The sequence below is a fragment of the Humulus lupulus genome, chromosome 5, assembly GCF_963169125.1.
Source record: "Humulus lupulus chromosome 5, drHumLupu1.1, whole genome shotgun sequence".
Taxonomy (NCBI): Eukaryota; Viridiplantae; Streptophyta; class Magnoliopsida; order Rosales; family Cannabaceae; genus Humulus; species Humulus lupulus.
In genome coordinates this window covers 150,953,655-150,970,863 of record NC_084797.1, presented here as the reverse complement: position 1 = coordinate 150,970,863, position 17,209 = coordinate 150,953,655, and the positions used below count along the sequence as shown (strand labels likewise).

Sequence of the window (17,209 nt, the reverse complement as noted above, 5' to 3'; positions counted from 1 at the left end):
ACTATGGTCTGACACAACTCATGAACGAGCTTCAGACTTTTGAGTCTATCATGGGTGGCCAAGTAAGGTGGAGAAAAGAAGACAACTACTACTACTGTTGCTTATCCAGCTAAGGCTGAAGCTAACCAAGCTTCATCTTCAAAAGTTGGAAACAATAGGAAAGATGGACAAAAAAACAACCTCAAGCCTGCAAAGGCTGCAAAGACGAGCGCACAACCGAATTCACAAACGCCTAAGGGGAAGAACAAGAAAAACAAGAAAGGTAAAGGTAAGTGCTTTCACTGCAAACAGAAGGGGCATTGGAAACAAGATTGCCCCAAGCTTCTAGCAGCGAAAAACAAAGGTAATGATTATAGTTCATATATCTTAGAAACATGTGTTTTAGAGAATGATAAATCTATTTGGATTATTGATTATGGATCTACTAACCATATTTGTAACTTTTTGAAGCTTCTTGAATCATGGGAGGAAGTGGACGAAGGCGGCTTAAAGCTTAGAGTTGGGAACAGAGCGTTCGTTACGGTCCAAGCTAGAGGAAGAGCTCGCCTGAAGTTTGGAAATAAATATTTAATTTTTAAAGATGTATTTTTTATTCTGAATTTAAGTAGAAAATTAATTTCAGTTTCCATGTTGCAATTAGAACAATTTTTTATGACTTTCACAAGTTCTAATATATCTATTTCCTTCAATGGATCACAATTGTGTATTGCATGTTTGGAAAACGGACTGTATATTCTGCGACCTAACAAACTCCTCACTCTTAACAATGATTTATTCAAAGTAGATAAACCTAGGACCAATAAATGTCAAAAGACCGATAACGATAACATGACGTATTTATGGCATTTGAGACTAGGTCACATTGGCTATGATAGGATTCAATGACTTACAAAGGACGGGCCTTTGAGGGAACTCACCTTAGGTGAATTAACTATCTGTGACTCTTGTCTAGAAGGCAAACTGACCAAGCGTCCATTCTCTGCAAAGGGTGATAAGGCCAATGAACCACTTGGACTTGTTCATTCAGATGTTTGTGGACCTTTGAATGTACAAGGAATTGGTGGTTTTGAGTATTTTGTCACTTTCATTGATGATTACTCTAGAGACTCATGTCTTTACCTAATACATAGGAAATAACATTTTCAAAGTTTCAGGAATTCCTAGCTATGGCTCAGAACCAATTAGGTAAAACGTTAAAGATATTGTGATCTGATAGGGGTGGAGAATATTTGGATATGCAGTTCCAAGATCATTTAATTGAACTTGAGATTTTATCACAACTTATTGCCCCAGGTACTCCACAACAAAATGGTGTAGCGGAACGCCGAAACAGAACTTTATTGGAAATGGTTAGATGCATGCTTAGTTATTCAACTCTACCAACTTCATTCTGGGGACATGCAATTGAAACCGCGAATGACATTCTCAATGTTGTGTCATCCAAATCATTCCCCAAAACACCTTTAGAATGTTGGAATGGTCGTGAACTTAGTTTACGCCATTATAGAATCTGGGGGTGTCCCGCCCACGTCTTGAGGAAAAAGAAAGAAAAGCTAGAACCGTGAACCGAAGTTTGCATGTTTTTTGGCTATCCTAAAGGTACTCGAGGTGGACTTTTCTATAGTCATTCAGAAAAGAAAGTGTTTACTTCTACGAATGCTACTTTTCTAGAAAATGACTATGTGCAAAACTTCAAACCACGCATCAAAGTAGTTTTAGAGGAGATGGTTGAAGAATTGACTCCTACAAATGTTCAATCATCATCAATGCAAGTTGATGATGAAATTCCCACTCTTCATATCCAACCGACGCAAGTCAATTAAATGGAGAGAGTACCATTGTTCTTGAGCAAACAGTCACGAAGCCTCATCATAGTGGGAGGGTTTCTAGGGACCCAGTTCGCTATAGTTGGATGGTGAAACCAATATGGTTGTTGGTGACACTGGTGACGATGATCCATTGTCTTTCAAACAGGCAATGGCTAGCCCTAAAAAGGAACTATGGCTCGAAGCCATGAAACAGGAAATGGAGTCCTTGTACTCAAATTCCGTCTGGGATCTTGTGGAAGTACCTAGTGACTTTAGGGTCATTGGGTGCAAGTGGGCCTACAAGAAAAAATGATGTGTCGATGGAAATATCGAAACTTATAAAGCTCGATTAGTGGCAAAGGGTTATACCCAAAGAGAAGGTGTGGACTATGAGGAAACTTTTAGTCTAGTAGCCATGCTCAAGTCCATTCGCATCCTCCTATCCATAGTAGTTGCTCTCAACTAGAAGGATTTAAAGTAGGTTGACAAGAAGGAAAATTTTGCAAGATTAATAGGTCCATTTATGGACTTAAGCAAGTTTCTCGTTCCTAGAATCTTAGGTTTGATGAAATATTCAAAACCTGTGGCTTTGAAAAAAATATTGATGAGCTTTGTGTTTACCAACTGGAGGAGTGGTATTCTTGGTTCTTTATGTAGATGATATCTTACTCATTGGAAACAATGTTAAGAAATTCTCAAATGTGAAGAATTGGATGAGCACTCAATTCCAGATGAAGGATTTGGGTGAAGCAAGTTATGTTCTAGGTATCCAGATCATTAGGGATAGAAAGAACAGAATCTTAGCTCTATATCAAGCAGCTTACATTGATAAAGTGCTTGAACGTTTCTCAATGACAAATTCCAAGAAAGGGCGTCTACCTTCTCGCCATGGAATTCATCTTTCAAAGAAGCAGTCTCCTCAGACTCCTGAAGAGGAAGATGCAATGAGAAAAGTTCCTTACGCATCTGCAGTTGGAAGTCTAATGTATGATATGTTATGTACTAGACCAGATATCTGCTATGTAGTGGGAGTAGTGAGCAGGTATCAGTCAAACCCAAGACCGGAACATTGGATAGCAGTTAAGCATATTCTGAAGTATTTAAGGCGGACTAGGGATTATATGTTAGTCTACAAGGGTGGTGTTCTGAACCCTATAGACTACACCGATTCAGATTTTAAGATTGATGTCAATGACAGGAAGTCTACTTCTGGAATAATGTTTACTCTTGGGGTGGAGTTGTAATATGGAGAAGTGTAAAGTAGTCTGCAATCTCAGAATCCACCATGGAGGCTGAATCATAGCTGTGTCAGAAGCATCTAAGGAAATAGTCTGGCTAAAGAAGTTCTATTCGGATCTTGGTGTTATTCCAGATATGGATAAACCGTTTGTGTTGTTTTGTGACAATACAGGAGTGATAGCCAACTCGAAAGAACCTCATAGTCACAAGATGAGTAAGCATATAAAAATAAAGTATCACATATTTCGAGAATATATGGCCAGGGGATGTGAAGGTTATGATGATTGCATCTGAAGACAATCTTGCAGATCTGTTTACAAAGACACTACCAGAAGCTACATTGTATAAGCATATCAAGGAAATGGGATTAGTAGAATTAAATTATTAGTTTCAATTAGTGCAAATGGGAGTGTGTTGGGGTTTTATGCCCTGATTAAAACCCAATTACTTTGTAATCTCATTTTATTATCAATAAAATAATAGAAATCAATTTTTGACTTGGTCAATCACTTTGCTCACATGTTTTATTTTCATGATTATTTGTTTAATATAAATTTCTATTAAATCCCAATCATATAACTAATCGTATCTATAGTGACGTAATCATAGTGGAATATAAATATGATTATATGTTCAAACATAAGTTAGTCCTAAGATTAGTCAGTGCACAGGATTTACACTGACTTGCCAATCTATGATATGATCTACTTACACATTGTAGTGTTATGTTCTTTCCAAAACATTGGCATAGTGAATAAGATCGGATGTATTTGTTACATCGGCCAGGACTGATATTGACAATAGATAGGATAAGTAAACATACCGTTATTATCTATTCTAGTCATATCATATAGTTGACCATAGGTCAATTCAATCTCAATTCTGAGTGGTTAGTATTCTAACTAATTGTATTATTTGAGTTCTTTGACTTGTTCATTACCAGCTTACCCTACGGACTAGCCCATACTTACATCTTGGAAACTCGGTAGTATAATTGAGTGGGAGTGTTAATCATAGATATGAACATCTATAGCTTCTGATGAAGAAGTAAATCGATGGTTTCCTTTTAGTTTGGTGCAGGGTGCTAAATGATAGAGATCTCATTTCATTTATTAATATTAGTTTACTGAAATATCATTTACAAGGAACTAAGTGTTCTAAAGATAAAATACAATGAGGGCTAAAACGGTATTTTAGTCTCATCTCATTGTAGACCGTCTATAGAGGATTGAGTGACAATTATGATTGTAATAATGGATAATTAATAACGTATCTATATTGCTTATAGAGTGTTCTATGAATTCAAGAGTGTGATTCTGAGTCTTTAGTGGAGTCACGAGGAATTAATAAGTTAGTAAATTTATTTGTTAAATTTATGATAACTTATTAGAGCTTGATTTCATAGGCTCATGGTCCCCACTGTACTTTGGATAAAATTATCTAGATAGTCTCAATTAATTGATTTAATTATCAATTAGAATTATTAAAGTTGACCAAGTCAATTTTGGATAGTTTCACAAAGTTATACAATTTAGAGAAGAAAAGAGATTTAGGGTAGATTTATTAATTAAGACAAAATGGTGTCTAAATTAATAAATAAGATTAAATCAAGGTTCAAATTATAAATAATTAACTTGATAAAGGATTTAAATATTTATTTAATTAATTAATCAATATAAAATAATACAGGCCTTGATTTTAAGTCCAATGGGCTTATAATTAAATGGAAAATTTCACGGGCCTCAAGCCCATGATAATTTCAACCTAATGGCTGATATTATCTATTATTTTATTGATTTTTTAATTAAAATAAATTACCTAATTGAGCCTATAAAAGGAATGCTAAGTGAGAGTTGAAATCAGATTTTACAAAGAGTGTCTGACAGAAAGTCAGAAGATCTATTCTTGATGCTCTAGGTTTTAGATTCTCTCTACAGCATAAGTCATTTTCTAAGCCTCAATATTCTCTTCTATTCTTCTTCTTATTGTATCTATCTCATGTATTGATAACTGTCCACTCTAGTCTTGGTGATTCTAAGGATACTTTGGAAGGTTGTGAAGAAAATTGAAGAACAGTTTAGTTTCTTGGTGATACCCTGTGACAGAAAGGATACAAGGGTTAGAGAAACTAAAGGAAGGACTCAATCATTCCGCTGCACAATAATGTAAGTGTTCTTATCATTATTTCTGTTTAAATTCAATTATAGAAGCATGTTCTAGGTTCTCTTATATTAATATGTTTAATATATAATTTACATGAAAATAAACAAGATCCTGAATAAGTTTTCCTAACAGTGGGGAGTTCCAACGTCTGAATGTGTATGGCTTGTGGGTTTCCCATGAACGAATAAATGATCAACATAAGCACCGAGTTTTAAAGAACTATGTTATGGACCTTATTTTTAAATTTACCAGTGGGACTTAAACTTTTTATTTTTCTTTAAACATTGCATATGAGCACATTATTATTATTTTAAACTATTGAGCTCAAACTTGCATGTTTTATCAAGGTCCCACTGAATTTATCTGTTAATTAGTATTTTTCTAATTATCTATGAGATAAGAGATGTTCTTACAAAGTAATAGAATAGGGCGCTTTACACCCAAATACTTGGGGCCCTAAGGCCATGGCTTCACCTGCCTTAAGGTGAGGCTGCCTCTAAGACTATGGAATGAACTCTTTTTTTTTGCACTACTGGTGACGCATTATCTAATTTATATGTAGGAAACACGTATACTGGATCTTGATTATTATCATGTGATTTCAAATTTATTCAAACACAAATAAAAATTTTAGAGCATGCATCTATTGAAATTAAACAATAAAACAAAGAAAAGTAGATTACTTACTTATCTGCAACGGAATTAATGAGACTCCACTCTTTCAATTCTCTATCCTTTTGTCATTTTCTGATTGCTAGGAATTGCCAAGAACTGAAACACAAACGCAACCACATTCTTCCTCGCCAATCTTTGATCAAGCCTAACTAGTGTGGGCAATTTTCTCAACACATGAGATAGAGATTTAGAGGAGAATAAGATTGAATGGCTAGAAGAGTGTAATCTAGGATTTTCTTTAATTGAGCACTTACCAAAAATTATCTTATGAAAACCCTAGCTATAACACTCAATTTATAGACACAACATAGGGCTTATTTTCTTAATTAACACTCTACAATAAGTTCTCGTGAGTTTATTTATAAAATAAATTATCTTACAAGTTATTAATTCCTCATGACTCCACTATAGACTCGGAATTGGACTCTTGAATTCATAAAACGTATTTCCACTAATGTAAATACGTTATTCATTGTTATAACCATTACCATTAGTCAATCATCTATCGATGACCTACTAAAGAGTTGGGGGAATTTTACCATCTTACACCCTCATTGGTATTTTATCCTTGACTCGCACTAAGTTCCTTATAAATGATAATTCTGTAACTTAATTACAGAAATGAGTATTCAATCATTTGACCATTTGAACTAAGCTATCAAGGAAATCATCTTTTCACTTCTATTACGAAAGTTATAGATTTTATATCTATGATAAATACTCTCATTCAATTACAACATTGAATCTCCAAGATGTAAGCATAGGCTATGTCATTTAACAAACAAAGTCAAAAGATTCATATAATATAATTAATAGAAATATTATCACTCAGAATTGAGATCGACTTGACATATATTTAACGTTGTGACACTAATTAGAATTGATAATAACGATACTTATTTTCTAATCAATAATCAATGTCGGTCTTAGTCCGATGTAACTAGATACATCTGATCTTGTCTACTTGGCCAATGTCTTGGATAAGATACCACACCATTATGTAAGTAGATCATATCGTAGATTACCAAATCAGTGAAAATCTTGTGCAGTAATTTAATCTTAGGACTAATTCTTTTGATCATGTAATTACAATTATAATTCACTGTAACCTAGTCACTATAATTGTAATTAGTTACACATATTTAAGATTTTATAGACATTTGTATTAAATAAATAATTATGTAATAAAACACATGAGCAATGCAATTGATAGAAAAAATGATTTCTATTCATTATTGATAATAAAATGTGTTACATGAGAAATATGGTTTTACAAGAGCATATAAAACACAACATTATACACATGGATACGTTATAAACACAGTATTCTTATTTAATGGTGTACATTGTAGTTATAGTGAACCTCTCACGCGTAATATAAATATGGGTTAATTTATTATGCCGAAAACATGTTTTATACTTCTAGTATCATTTTGCTTTGTTGAATCTTGTTTTCAGTATAATAAATTAATCCTAAGAGAAATATTAGTGTGACGAATTAATATACACCATTAGATAAAATTATTGGGGTCATAATGTATCACGTGCATAATTTGTTTTCTAAGACAACTTTAAAACCCTATATATATAGGGCGTGTATGTTTAACGCCCAAACGTGACTTCCACTAAGCAGTGATTGTTGAATAGATCGGGCAGTCGATTCCACAAGGAGACAAAGAAATAAAGTTAACAATAAATAAAGTAAAGAGATAAATAATATGATGAAAATAGAACAAGTGATATTTTTGTTGTTTTTTAGATTTAAAGATTATAGATAAGTATATGATAAAGTGTGATGTAACAAAAGGTAACAAGTAGATCAAGAGTCACCAATATGCATACTTATTTATTTTGATATTTGATTCACAAAAATTACACAAATGAATAGTTCAGATCCCAATTATTCATTTGGAAGATTTAACATTGAAGCACAAATATATTTCACAAAAAGTATTTAAATAATTAATACTCTTTACTATGGAATGATGAGATAAATCATATGAGAAATCTAAAAATGACATTATACTATTGGCAACAATGCAATAAAAGATTAGACATAAAACCTAACACAAATATTACTTTTACCATTCATAAAATATATAGAAAGAGCATGACTAATTATATATAGATTTAGCAAAAGTAAATATATATGAATGCGATGGAGAAAATGATAAATATATTATCTATATTATTGTTACTAATTTGATAACACATAGAAAGTGCTTGACAAAATTTATATATTATTAGTAAACATAAATAAAGATAACAAGATGAAGAAATAGAGATGAAAGAAAATAAATCACTCAAATATATAAACTTCAAGCACATGGTGAATCAAAAATATCAAACAAAGTCATAGGGCATATAGGATCATCCTAACCTTCTTAAGAAAGTTAGCCTATTATGCTAGACATTCTCATAAAATTCTATAGAGAAAATATGAGAAATGAGACTAAAATTTGGTAGAGTTTTGCTATCTAAAAATATCATACCAAATAGATAAAATGAGCTCTTATTTATAAAGCCTCAAAAGGCATTGAAAATCAAATAAAGAAAAGTTTGGGATTTGCAAATAAATAAAATATCAATAATAAAATATGATTATTAAAAACCAAATTTTATTATTAATACTATTATTTATAGTTATCATTCTTATTTTTTGTGTTTTCTTCATGCTGATACACGGCGTGGGCTTGGAGTGCTGAAAAAGGCTCGCACGCAGACCTAGGCGCACACAAACAGCAGGTGGCAGCCAATCGTAGGGCACCATTTGGCACGGCTAGCAAGCCAGACAAGCGCATGTGGGTCGGGTCAAGTCCGAGTGGTGTCAGGCGTGGTCAGGCGCAGGTTGGCTGGGTTCCAGGGATGTGTGGCACGCGAAGGGGACGCCACTTGGCGCTGCAAGTGAGAGGCGAGAAGAGGGGTCAGACAGGCCTGGGGAGGTGGGCTTAATCCTTTGGGATTTGCTCTTGGACTTCAATAATATCATTTTTCAATTGTTTTCAGAATTAACTTTTTATTTCTTATTTCTTTTTCTTTATGTCAAAATACAACTTTAATTCCTACAAAATAATAATAAATTAAATCATAATCAAATATTTTCATTTATAAAATAAATCATATTAATTTCATGAAATTATTAATTAAACTTAATTTATTTTTACTATTAAAATTAATAAATATGTATTTTTCACTACTAATCAGTGTATGTAGTACGGCACGCTAAACGCACTGGTGCAGTACAGGCCTAATTGAGGCACGTAAATCAACTTTTACCCCAGCTTTTTTTATGATGATGTTCGTTATAGTCATAGCTAGCCTCTTGCAAATTTTCGAAAAATCTCATATAATTTACGGTGTCAAAATCAAGGTTCAAAACAGTCTATTTTTCACGCATATAAAAAAACATACACGTGTGCAACAAACTATTTTAGCATTGTATATTATCCAGAATTTTTAGAAAATTTACAGCATACTATAACTATAATAAAGACTACCATAAAAATTAAAAAATAAATAAAAACTTGAGTAAAAATTTATTTACATTCCTCAATTAGGATTGTAGCATACTAATGCAGCATTTTGACGTGTCGCACTAGAGACTTACAATGCCAGTCTTCGGCTAAGGCGAACAATGCCTTTTGCCTTGGCCCCCTAAAGCCCAGGGCCCAAAATTGTGATGAAAGTTAAGTTTGGATGTATAGTTAGAAATAATAAAATGTTAAATAAGACAATGTACTATCAAAAAATTGGCTTTAGCATAGTGGCATTCCACATTTTCATCACATGCAAGGCTTAGGATCAAATCCCAATGCTTTTTTATATTTTTAAAAAATATTAAAAGAAGTTGTTGTGTGTTGAACCTCTCAATGCTCTAAACGATTCAATACCATTACTCTAACACAATCAATTAGATTTTAGTGACTAGGCATTTATTTGTATAGGCCCCCAAAATTTTATTTTGCCTTGGCCCCAAATAACATAGGATCGGCCCTAGATACTTACCCTATATATTAGTGATATATAAATGTCGTATGATTCCAAATTGTACTATTTTGTAAATTATAATAATAGGGTGTAAAATGTGAATATTCGTTAACAACCCAAGTTGTTGATGTGTCAGAATCTCATATACCTCATACCACATCCAATATGGTGAAAATGAAATGAACCTTTTGACGTTAGGCCTTATCTTAATTAGTTTCTAATTCAAAGATGGTATATTTTAATAATATTCGCTAATCGTTAAAGCAATATTTGAATTCAGTTATCCACTAACTAATATTGCAATATGGGAAGGAAAAAATTAACACTATAGCTAATCTCCATTATCAACTGTGGTGTAGTTTTCAAGTCGTTTTTATTAGTTCTTATCGTTCAAAATGTATGCTAACTTAGCATTTGGAGAACAAACCTTCATAAGAAAAAGACAGACATTATAGGTTGAGAAAAGAATCAGAAATCAACTTCATCAACTACACAAGAGTAAAGGGAATGAGTAAAACACTTGATGCAATAATGCCCAAGTGCCCACCACCAAATCTCACTTAAATGTGCTCTGCTTGGTTGTTCAAGAATTTTTGCAAACAGCCCAAACCGAATAACTCACATAAACCAAACTGAATAAACTAGTATCAAATACAACTCGGATAACCCAACAAAAATTCAAACCACCCAATCTGATAATTAGGAGGGTTGGAATATATTCTAACATATCCAGATGAATCAAATAAGAGTTCTTTTATACAATTATATATTATATAATATTACATAAATTATCTTTTATTTAAATAAAAAGAATGAAACCTATATTTTTAAGAATAAATTTATAGTATAATATTTTTAAGCGTGAAAGATGTATACTATACTTTTAGTTTATTGAATTTAATTATCTAAAAACAAAAACAAAAACAAACAAAAAACATTTAAGATCGATTTTAATGGGCTAACCCAAACAAACAGTCAAAATCACTAAGCAGATTTTTCTTTCTTATTTGGAAAAATTATAGTTAAATATATGCAACTCAACATTTACATTGAGTTACTTAAAATATGTTGTAACCCAATCAAACCAACTAATGTACAACCATATTGCTTTGGTGACCCCTATTGCTCATGGTGGTTGATATTAGCAACAAAACAACATCCACATGTAATTATGCTATATTTCACTTTCTTCCCTTTTTTTTTCTTCTTTTCTTTTTGGCTAATGGTTACCAACTCTTTCTATGTTCACTTTGGTTATCAAGACTATGTTCAAGGGCAATCACATTATTTCCCATATGCCCTCTTGGGTTTACCTAAGAGGCAAACATAGATTGTTCTCAACTACTCATTACTTAATAAACCGAAATTTCTTGATGGCAGGGTTTGTCCTTGACCACCCCAAAGATTAGTGTAATTTATACAGAAAGAGTACATTAATTTTTTATTTGGTAAAATAAATAAAAGAATGACACCAAAGTTTCCCTGGCAGTGAAATACAAAACCCAGAGAAGTTAAGAGCCACCGAATGAGAACTAATAAAAAGAGGAGAAATGAAAGGAAGAGATGAATGCAATCTTATAACATCATCTATGATTGAAACAATGTGTACTAAGAGAACTAGATGAGGCTTTGAACTCCAAGCTGTTGTACTTCTCTTAGCTTCCATATCGGGTATATGGCGCCATCTCCCAGTTCTTCAGGGTCCACTTGTTGCATTGCCCATGCGTAGTATACAGTATGGATTGAATCCTAATCAAGCAGTATATTTCAGTTCAAAAACAGAACAATGTCTTGAAATTTTCATAAGAGTAATGTTATGTGCACCAAAACATTACACCAACTGACATGACAATTTCATTTAATCAATCAAATCTATATTAGGAGGGACTCACCATTTTAAAAAACAGTATCACGTTAGTTGGTGTAATGTTTTGGTGCATTATTGTGGTGCACATATCATTACTCTTTTTATAAAATAACATTATTAGACAGAATGGTGCTTGTCCCTTAAAGCTAAAAGTACCCACAATGTAAAGAGCTACTACAAGCAACATAAGCTACATGAACTCACCTGGCCACCTTCAGTTATTGCACCATTTCTGTCGCGTACACAATAGACTTGCTGTGTTTGGAACTGTGACAATATCATCGAAAAGGTCCCGATGTCAATTTATTTTACATATAATCAGGTAAGATTTTTTTACGAGCAAAGAAGGGAAAAAGGCATACAGCTACAATTATGATAGGGGAGGCTCCCATCATTTTTGTCTCTCTAACTTCCACCTCAGATATATGTAGAATCTGCAATAAGAGTTCAAAACATTAGAAACACCAAAAATACATGATCAAAGACTCAATGTTGACATAAAATAACCTATGGTTTCAATCAGTTAATGCATATAAAAAAGCTACTTCTAATCTAAGTTCATCTTAAACCCACAATGCATATTAAAGCTAGACATTTTCATCATAACCCTACAATACCCAGCAAACACAGCTTTCTAGGTTAGAGGTCAGCATATCAACTTCCAATCATGCCAGATTGCCCGCTAGATGTGAACTTTCAGTTCTGCCATCTTGTAATCAATACTCACAGGTAGATCGTACATTCATTGATTAATCTCATTGACAAATTTCCCCACACTTAAGCTTAATGACAACGATTAACACTAAATAGAATTTTACAATCAAATACAATTTGTATTGCTATATGAAAAATACTTTACAAAGTTACAACACACATGACAAATTATTCTTTCCATATTTTATATTCTTAAAATTACTCATGCATGATGCTAAATGGTAAGAGATAAAGATCCCTTCTAGTTAAAGCAACGCATGACATCAATAAAATAATGATTATGACAGATTATCAGAAACTGTCAAGAAGTGAAATCTCTTACCTTGTTATCGAAAAATATACCTTGACTTTTATAAGCACTGTGCTCTGCTTTACACCGCTCAATGACTTCTTTGGTACAGTACTTCTTCAAAATTTCAATGTCGCCCTACAATATAAGAAATTTTATAGCCATCAAATAAGAAATCAAATAATAAACCCTTGTCGCACTGTTCAAAATGATAAAACATTATGCAAGTGCCAGTAGAATAAAATGAAACAAAGGTAAGATGGGGGAAGCAGGGCGTTGTCTGGTAGAAGTTTAGAGCTCCACCTTAATATAAGCATGCAACACCGGTTGAACAGCTTCCTGAACTTCGGCCACAAACTCTGGCATTGAGAATGACCTAATGTATTGAAATGTTGTGTAGAATTAAACCAAGTAATGTGAATGACAAATACATAATAAACTCTACAGCAAACATCAAAGGGAAAATGATCATACGGATCTCGACTGCGAATCTCCTTAATTGTAGCAGCAGCATCTGTTTCCTGAAAGATAGTTTCATTGATGCTGTCGAAGAGAAAATGGTAAATCAGGAACTGAACAGCATATCTCTTACGTGTAAAGTGCAATATTAATGAAATTTATAGGCAAAAGGAAAAGAATGCGAGTTTCAGCAGTATACTCCTGAATTTTATGAACAATAGGGTTATCACTTGTTTCCCATCTTTCCCGCATGTCCTCTGCCATCTGTCCATTCCAATAAAGATGGCATTAAATCACAAGATCAGCAACACTCAAGTGACTGAAGATTATTTCATCACCAAGAAAGTGGTTTTCTACATGTCAAATATTTATACTTAAGGTTGTACCAATGATATTAGTACCCAAACAAAAGTTTCAACATGTTTTAAATATAGTGAGAGAAATGTTTAGAAGTGGATATTCAGGAAGTGAAAAAATTAAATAAGTGGCATGATATTTAAAAACATCTCGTAAATCTGGTTTTAATGGAGATCGGTCTAAGAAAATCCAAATATGCTTTACTCATTTTCCAAAAAAGCAAAGTACATGAAAATTCATAGCTTCAAAAATACAAAATTATTACAAGATATCAATGATTTTAACTACTCTAAATGTTAATAAACAAACCACATAATATAAGAAAACTTTAGAGCATGAAAAATTAAGATGTTGGATTGATAGACATGGACTCACACGTAAACAGTGACATAGAAAGTGAAAAACATAAACCTACTACAATAGAAAGAAAAAAAATATGTCCACTATTCTTTTCTTTTTCAAACATAATGTGATTCAATCACCTGTAAAAAACATATAAAACAAAGACAAAAAGTTTGCTTATAAAATTTTTAAAATAATGCTCTAATTATAAAGTATTACTATATAAAAAAATTATTTAATATTTATTACAAAATAAAACAAAAATGCAATAATATTCTATGAAAATTATAGTGGTATCATGAAACTTTAGAGCATGAAAAATTAAGATGTTGGATTGATAGACATGGACTCATACTTACACAGTGACATAGAAAGTGAAAAACATAAACCTACTACAATAGTCATTGCACCATTGCTATTTCTAAATATGTGCACGTGTATGATTTAAAGTGGAAGATGAGAAGAAATAATAAAGGATCACAATATACCTCCTGCCCCCTTGTCACGACAGGATCAGCAACCACTCCAATACGCTTGAACATAGGATGACGTTGAACCTAGATTAAGGGGAAAAAATTATTAAATAGTAATTTATCAGTCTTTTGTGAGGCATCATGTAATGTTGATCTAAAAATTTAACCTTATTTTTTAAAGTCTCCCACTTCTTACTCCAAGGGGACTGCTTTGTGGGCACAACAGTTACGTCAGTTCTGGTACTTCTCTCACCTTGTGGTGAAGAAGGCTCATGCTGAAGACGCTTTCTATTTTTTGGATTACTGCTCAACTCATCCTTTACAATGTCATACCCCTTTTTCGCTATGTCTATGAACTTTGCTTCCTTAATTTTTTGAAAGGCTGAAGAAGCATTCAATGAAGAAATTCTAGATTTAAAGTTTCCAAATATTGTTTCTTCTGTATCTTTAGGCCCAGACTGCTTGTTTGCTCGTTCCCCATCAGAGACCTTTTCTTCGTCTTTTGTATCAGCGCCACTTTTAGCTGAGGTACCAGCAGCAGACTCTTGCTCACCAATCTTAGTTGAAGTAGAAGAAGACTCTTGCTTCCCAATTCCTAAAGTTCCTTTGACCTGTTTGACAGAAGAGACAATTAAAGTATTTCCCACTCAATATATCTAGAAGTACAACACCTAAAGGTGTCAAATGTTCCCAAAGCAAGCATACCTCCTCTGTGGCAGCTGAAATCTTCTCTTTCACATTTGCAGAGACCTATAAACATAAAAGTGACCAAATGAATAATTCAATTAACAACGATACAAACTTCTTTCAGGAAGAAAAAAAAAAGAGCCATACATCATATGTCCTACCCTATTTGTGCCTAACATATACATATATATATATATATATATTGTGTCTGAGGGTGTGCATACATCTATCTTGTTCTCAAGCTGAACCCTACAACTTTTGAGGCAGCAAACTCAAGTAAATTGCTAGATAGTTTCCCAAGGAATTCAATCTCAGAATTCATAGGGCAAAGTATGGCCAAACCACTTGATCTAACAACATCATGGGTATGCATGCCTAACATGGAAACTACCATATTCTAAACAGATTATCTATAGACCTAAACATGTGGTAAGAAAAAAGGAGTGGGTGCGGCCAAAAGATACTGAAAATGAATTATATATAAATATATATACGTATTATTTACAAATAAATGAAAGAAAAACTTGATCATTATGACTTCAAACTAACCTTCTTTGCTGTTGCTTCAGCATCGGTCCACACACCATCCACCTGCTTGTACAGATGCTCCGTTGTTTGCTTTGTTCTGCATTCGCCATTTTAGCCTCAGGTCCTCCATTGAAGTGTCCACCCAGCCTTGACATACAAGGGTATGTCTCGGCCTAAATACTAAAAATCGGAAGAATCAACAAAATCGAAATGATTACATTTTAAATTACCTAACTTTTAGCTCTTCTTTCACCCCTTTTAGCTCTTGTGCCTTCTCCTTCAGATCCTTGACTGACTTTTGAAAATCTGAGTTCCTAAAAACAAGTGGCAATCAAGAAAACTGTAATATTAAATTTCTTTGATTTAAATGGAGAAAACTTGTAAATACAGTAAACATTATAATGAACCCCATCTAGTGATAAATTTCTTTACTTTCAGAGCAAAATGAGAAAGGTGAAACATTTTAGCTATTCTAAGCTTGCGTCTAAACATACATTAGATGTCTCAAATTCAATCATTCTTAGCTAACCTAAGACCAATGCCAAAACTATACAACTAAGATTAAGCGAATTGTGAAACATTTTAGCTATTCTAAGCTTGCGTCTAAACATACATTAGATGTCTCAAATTCAATCATTCTTAGCTAACCTAAGACCAATGCCAAAACTATACAACTAAGATTAAGCGAGTTGTTATATACATATATATATATACACACACATACATAATATACAACATATATATATCCATAAAAAAAAGGAAAATACAACATATATAAAATAGAGAAACGAAATGAGTACTTGTTGACTTCGCCTTTAACTTGCTTAGAAAATTCATTGAACACACTGAACTGACGATGACCTGAATACCCATTTGGCAAAGACAACCGTAATCTCGTAGTTGAAGCCTATATATAATACATTCTCAATCAATAAAACCATGAAATTTAAATGTTCTACAATAAATATGAGAAAGAAATACAAAAATAATTAGAACTAAAAATTCTTTGGAAGAACGTACCTGTGGTCGAATGAAAAGACGTTGTCTGGAAAGGAGAAAATCTCGAACTAGCTTCCTGGCGGCCATGGAAGAAAATTGTATAAATTTATGGCAAGTTTTGATTAAAAAGAAAAACTCTGGGGAAAGCTGAAGTTGCACGGTAATTATGTCCCCGTTTATTTCGTGACAAAGGGGAAAGAAGAAGAAGGTAAAGCATACAACAGGGTACAGTACACTTGTAACCAAACAGAACCTAGGGTTTATGCTTACTTTTAGAGGGGCACAAATCTATGTCTTCTATTTTATTTTTCTTTAACTTCAACCCAATATTATTATAAATTTAAATAAAATTAAATAAATTAAAATAAGATATTTTATAATAATAATTATTTAAAAATAATAAAATCATACATTTTTTAGCCTGAATAAAATTTAATTAAACTCAAACTTAACATTATATTAAACCTATAATATATAATCTTTTGTTTTCAATGCCAAATTCAAAAACTAGAATAAACATAAACTTAAACAAAAATTAATTAATTAAAATATAATATTTTTCAGATATTTTATAACAATTTACATAATTAAATCATATTTATTTAAAAATAATAAAGACATA

General features: G+C 32.6%; 1 protein-coding gene across 2 annotated transcripts; it reads right to left on the bottom strand.

Annotated features, from left to right (window-relative positions):
• Window positions 1-11,224: 11,224 nt before the first annotated feature.
• LOC133777750 (mitochondrial import inner membrane translocase subunit TIM44-2) lies at window positions 11,225-16,894 on the bottom strand. 2 transcript variants are annotated; one of them, XM_062217490.1, is made up of 14 exons: window positions 16,609-16,883; window positions 16,389-16,495; window positions 15,819-15,902; window positions 15,610-15,685; window positions 15,079-15,123; window positions 14,541-14,984; window positions 14,389-14,457; window positions 13,401-13,465; window positions 13,217-13,285; window positions 13,046-13,118; window positions 12,776-12,880; window positions 12,102-12,173; window positions 11,944-12,006; window positions 11,225-11,621 (listed from the first exon to the last, which is right to left on the bottom strand). In XM_062217490.1, exons 1-14 carry the CDS (start codon window positions 16,672-16,674, stop codon window positions 11,490-11,492), a joined length of 1,470 nt encoding a protein of 489 aa, XP_062073474.1. In that variant the 5' UTR covers window positions 16,675-16,883; the 3' UTR covers window positions 11,225-11,489. The 2 variants fall into 2 exon arrangements, 1 of the variants encoding a protein (XP_062073474.1); XR_009868796.1 differs by having other exon boundaries at window positions 11,362-11,621; window positions 12,796-12,880; window positions 16,609-16,894.
• Between the last annotated feature and the right edge of the window lie 315 nt (window positions 16,895-17,209).

Coding starts and splice junctions, on each gene's coding strand:
- LOC133777750 (XM_062217490.1), bottom strand. CDS start 16,674: ATGGCCGCCAGGAAGCTAGTTCGAGATTTTCTCCTTTCCAGACAACGT. Junction 16,496..16,608: donor GTCTTTTCATTCGACCACAG/GTACGTTCTTCC, acceptor TATTATATATAG/GCTTCAACTACGAGATTACG. Junction 15,686..15,818: donor AAAGAAGAGCTAAAAGTTAG/GTAATTTAAAAT, acceptor TGGCGAATGCAG/AACAAAGCAAACAACGGAGC.